This window comes from Penaeus japonicus, unplaced genomic scaffold (genome assembly GCF_977035675.1).
Source record: "Penaeus japonicus unplaced genomic scaffold, GWHDUDI00000001_assembly GWHDUDI00000009, whole genome shotgun sequence".
Classification (NCBI taxonomy): domain Eukaryota; kingdom Metazoa; phylum Arthropoda; class Malacostraca; order Decapoda; family Penaeidae; genus Penaeus; species Penaeus japonicus.
In genome coordinates, this window is record NW_028234411.1 from 22,290,701 (window position 1) to 22,295,700 (window position 5,000).

The 5,000-nt window shown below is 44.1% G+C and overlaps 1 protein-coding gene across 1 annotated transcript in view; it reads left to right on the forward strand.

Moving 5' to 3' along the window:
• LOC122261586 (uncharacterized) overlaps positions 1-5,000 on the forward strand; it is a gene marked incomplete in the record, with an annotated part of 58,230 nt that overhangs the window by 20,554 nt on the left and 32,676 nt on the right. Inside the window, 3 exon segments of the mRNA XM_086539840.1 lie at positions 1-141; positions 3,546-3,691; positions 4,725-4,894. The exon segment at positions 1-141 is cut by the window's left edge and continues 218 nt beyond it. Coding sequence (XP_086395966.1) covers positions 1-141; positions 3,546-3,691; positions 4,725-4,894 — 457 coding nt within the window.

A 5,000-nucleotide genomic window follows, 5' to 3' on the forward strand; every position in this document is an offset into this window, starting at 1 on the left:
AAGAGGAAGAAGAAGAGGAGGAGGAGGAGCCAGATGCAGGCAAGAAGAAGGGGAAGGAAGGTGGGATAAGTCTCAATGAGAAGATGAAGAAGCAGATCCTCATGAGCAGTGATGAGGAAGCAGAAGAGGAGGAGGAGGATGGTAAGTGACTATAGACCTGCTTGAAAAATGTATTTGTTTTGTTCTGTATCTAATTACTAGACTTGGCATTATTGAGAAATGTTACAATGTTTTATATATTGCTTTTAGTAAAATTAATTAACCCATTGCGGACGGGTCACATTTCCTGTGTCTGGCCGCCTAGACGGGGCGGAGTAAACGGCGCGCAGCCCGCGGCCCGCCAGCCGGGGCTTACATACGAGTGAGCCACCTTTCTCGCTTTCTTCCAGCCTCTCTTTGTTACAATATAACCATTTTTGTGTAGGTCGTTTTTTGAGTGTTTTGCCATGTTTCTAGTCTTATATAAACGATGTAACAGGCTTTGTCAATGTTTTGATTAATTGAAATTGCAGTATGGAGATCATATAACATTGTTATATTGTATATACTCCGTAAAGTAATGTCATTATAGTTTCAAGGGAAGCCAAAAATCAAGTTTTTTGCATTGATGTTTTTCGCCAAAACAAATAATATACGTCTGTTGCTATGAGCTCTGTTCATATACAAGTATATACAAGTTATTTACAATGAATAGGAAGGCCGCCAGAACTGCGTATACCTCAGCAGAAATCACTCGTATGGGCAGAGTGCCACATATAAACCATTAGGCAGGCTTTAGCAATGTTGTAAATGATTGAAATTGTATTATAGAGTCCATATAATCTCGTCTGTTCAGTTTAGTATGAAAAGTATAGTTTCATGGGAGGAGGACACATACCAAGTTGTTGTTGTTGTTTTTTTTTATTGCCGAAAAACCAATATATATGTACATTATATACAATGGGGAGGAAGGCCACCAGAACTTACAGCTGCGTGTGCCACAGCCTAAAGCACTCGTATGGGCAGAGTGCGACACCACAGCCGTGGCACATGTTCCTGGTGGCCTTCCTCTTCCCCCACTTGCTGCACTGCCTGCAGCGCCTTTATCGCCTCCCTGGCGATTCAATCGCGTAATGGCTCGTTGCTCCTTGCAATCGCTGCTCCGTCAGGGCGGGACGCCCATGACTCTGGACACTATCCCTCTCTGCTGTGAACTCCTTCATCATTTCACGGACGAGCTCCAACTTGAAGTCCAGCTGGGTCATCCTCCCCCCGAGTGCCTAGTGCACACAGAAGGTGTTGACCACAGCCATATCAAGAAGGTTGAACAGCACCTTGTACCACCTGATGGACTACCGGACGGTCGGGTAGGACTGAGCTAGCTGGTCACTCAGGTCTACCCCCTTCATCCCAACGTTGTAGTCGACCACTACCCGGGGTTTCGTATGCACAACCCCACGCTGGGACGTATCGATCCGGAAGAAGTGTGAACCGTCGACAGCATCAAGACGGACTTCTTGTCGCACCACTGCAGGCACAACATACCCGTCGGCGAGCTGTGAAAGTCCACATCACCGCGTTTCTTCGTCTGCCGATCCTTCGGCATAAACTTGCGACTGGCGCGTACGGTTCCAATCGCATTCGTATGCCGACTCTGCAGATGGTGGAAGAGGGTCGGAGAAGTATACCAGTTGTCGGTATACAACTCGTACCCCTTCCCGAAGAGGTCCGCGGCGTCCATCAAGTTGATAACGGCCTTAGTCGAAGCCGGGAGTTCACCTTTGTCCATGCCTGCGTAGATTCTGAAGGCGCTCGTGTAGCCCTCCATGCAGCCATCGCTGATGCACAGCTTGTACACCTTCACTCCAAAGCGTGCTCGCTTCGTCTGGTTGAAGATGATGCTACAAAAACGCCCTCGGAACCTCCAGTGGCTCTCGTCGATGGTGACCTTCTGAGAAGGAACGTAGACCAACGAGAACTGCTGAGATAGTGCATCAGTCTTCAGCAGGATGGTTCCCGCTGTTGTCCGCTGCGTGGAGGTTGGCAGTCAGTTGAAAGAAATTATCTCGCGGCACAGAGTCTGAAAACACAGGCACGTTGCAGAGAGGGTCCTGCGACCAGTACATCTTCATGTCGGGCAGGTGAACCACGCTCATCAGGAACCGAAGTCCAAAATAAGCGTTCAGCTCTGCCCGAGAAGTGTCCTTCCACCTCCACATGTACGAGGAGGCGGTGGTTGCTGGTCGCTGAGGAGGAGAGAAAAAAATGAAGTTATAAACTTTGTTTTCGTAGGAGGAATGGAAAGAATGTTTTCAGTGTACTTATAAAGTTTCACAAACTATGAAAAAGAAGGTAGCTTACCGGTTAGTTTCCTGGACAAGATGGTCAACGATTTCTGGTCTGACGAATTCGGAGTAAATGTCGAAGGGAGAGGATTCTCCGTCCAGGTCTGCCTTGACCCCAGGACTACCTGAGAATCCAAACCTCTTCGGAACATTCTCCTTCCTTCGCCACATGAACCGAGGTTGTCCAGGGGCGTTCCGCGTCCAAGCTCGTTGTTCAACGTTGGACAGCGGCCCGTCGGAGTCGATGGACGTCTCGAACTGCGAGACATAATCCAACTCCGAGCCGCAGGTATTCATCGAGATCACTGTCATCAGATGAGTGATCATAGATGGTACCTGCATAATCCTGGGGAGGATGAGCGGTCGAGGTGGACGCGACCGCGTCGTCAGCAGCAGCGATGGAGCGAGAGCGAGTGCAGGAGCGAGAGCTGGAGCGTCGAGGAGCCATTTCGAGGGAGGCGATCAGGCAGAATGAATTACCGGGTCAAATTCCGCCTATTTGTACAAAAATCTTGACCAATCAGGTCATGCCGTTTGCCCTCAGATGCCCTCGACGAATCAGGTCATTACATCTACAACTGACCCTCAACACCATCTTTGAAGAAAGCAAACAATAACGAAAAAAAGTCAGTTTTCTATGAAACACGTTAGTGCCATCTGTGTTTGTCCTTTTATACTATAAGTCATTAGCGGCTGACAGCATCAGTTTTCTATGAAACACGTTAGTGCCATCTGTGTTTGTCATTTTATACTATAAGTCATTCACAGCTAATAGTGTAATCATAGTAATGATATGTAATTGACCCAAGCCATATTGATGAACCGAAAACAAGGTAAAAGGAAGCACCATCATATTTTATAGGATAGCTTTTACTACTATCTATGCTTCTGATTTTATATTACATGTATTCCGTGAGAAGTAGGGTAATTATAGTAATAATTACCATCATCAGGCAGAGAATAAAAATACGACTGAAAGCAGGTGAACAAACCATTGCGCGACTCTCCCAGAGCGTCATATACGAGATGACAGCCATATTCTAGCCAGAAACTCGCGCGTCATCGATGTCAAGTTGCCCGCTGTCAGGACCAAAACTCGTACGACTTGTATGTCATGACACCCATTCTCAATGGGTTAATGCTGCTATTTTTGTATATTTTCAGTTTTAAGATCATTTAATGGTAATTAACTTGCTTATTTGTCCATTCTCCTTTTTTTAGAAGAAGAAAAGGAAGATGCAGAAGAAGATGAAAAGAGAAGAAAGAAATATGAAGAGAAAAAGAAGAAAAAAGCAGAAGAAAAAGAGCAGGAGCAGCAGGAGGAGGAAGAAGAAAACAACGATGAAGAGGAGGAATCGGGAAAGAAGGTAAGGGAATTATGTCAGCGCTGTCTTGATCTTGGTTTTTGCCAATCCTATAGTTAGGTATTACAAGGAATCATTTGGAGTTTCACCCAGTTTCACCAAAGCTAATTATGGTCTTTGGCATTTCAAAATTTTGAGTTTACATACCAGAAAAAAAAATCATTGCCATATATCCAATACAGACTGCAAAGTAAAGCTTCTTAACCCGTTAACGACGGATGACAAGATAACACGTCTAGTGGTTTTTGGGCTACATGATGGGGACGCGTTACTTTGTTCAGCCCGGGGCGGTGGCTCGCGGCCAGTGTGGCCGAGAATCCCGACGCGTTAGGCTTATGCGTTCAAGAGTCCCGGAATTTTGGTCTATTTAAGCCGGATTGGCCCCGTCGGGAACGGGTTAAGATGAAAAATCTGAGTTGTAACTCATAGTGGAAATGATTGTTAATTACCCCTCAAACATGAAGGAAAATAAGAAAAACCCTCATGCCTATAGAACATCAGCATATGGTATATTCAGATATTGTACAAATTATGTAAGAAAAAGAACATATTTCTTCAATAGAAAATAATGAAATATTCATGCAGTTGTATGAATAATAGAAAGACAATAAATAAACCATGAGGCAGTGTACAATTAAGGCTGCAGGAGAGAAGGACCTAATAAGGGCATGGAGGGAAGGGGCTGATGTAGTAGGTGTGGTTTGAGGAAACTTGCCAAACAGTACTAGAAATATTAGTAGACATTCCATACGTTTCAGTCATAATGAATAAATGTGGGAAAAGATCTTGCCAGTTTTTGATTGGCATTCCACAATTATGGTGGATAGGACTGGTCACTTACCTGAATTCTTCCATGATTATGGTAGGTAGGACTTGAGGATTTAAAAAGAAAAAAAAAAAGGCATTTATGACATGTGAAGACACTCATATAATAACTAATTTTGTAGTCCAAAATTATTTTTGTAGGTAGAATAGAGCTTGAAAATTATCATACCCATTTGATTTTTAATCTTAATTTTTCTCTGCTCATAATCAGGGTCCTAAAGTCTTCAAGAAGGGTTACATGAACTTGAACATCTCCTCTGATGATGGGGAAGTTGGTGAGGAGGATGATGATCATGTACCGAACAGTGAGGAAGAGGAGGAGGAGGAGGAGGAGGAGGAAGAAGATGACGAGGAAGACGATGATAGTGACTTTGAGGAATCGTAAGAATTTAAAGTCTTCTGTTAGATATTCTTCCTAAGTTTTTATTTGATATTGTTTACTTTGTTAACTTGTTTATATTATTGCAAGTGATCACCATTTATAGAA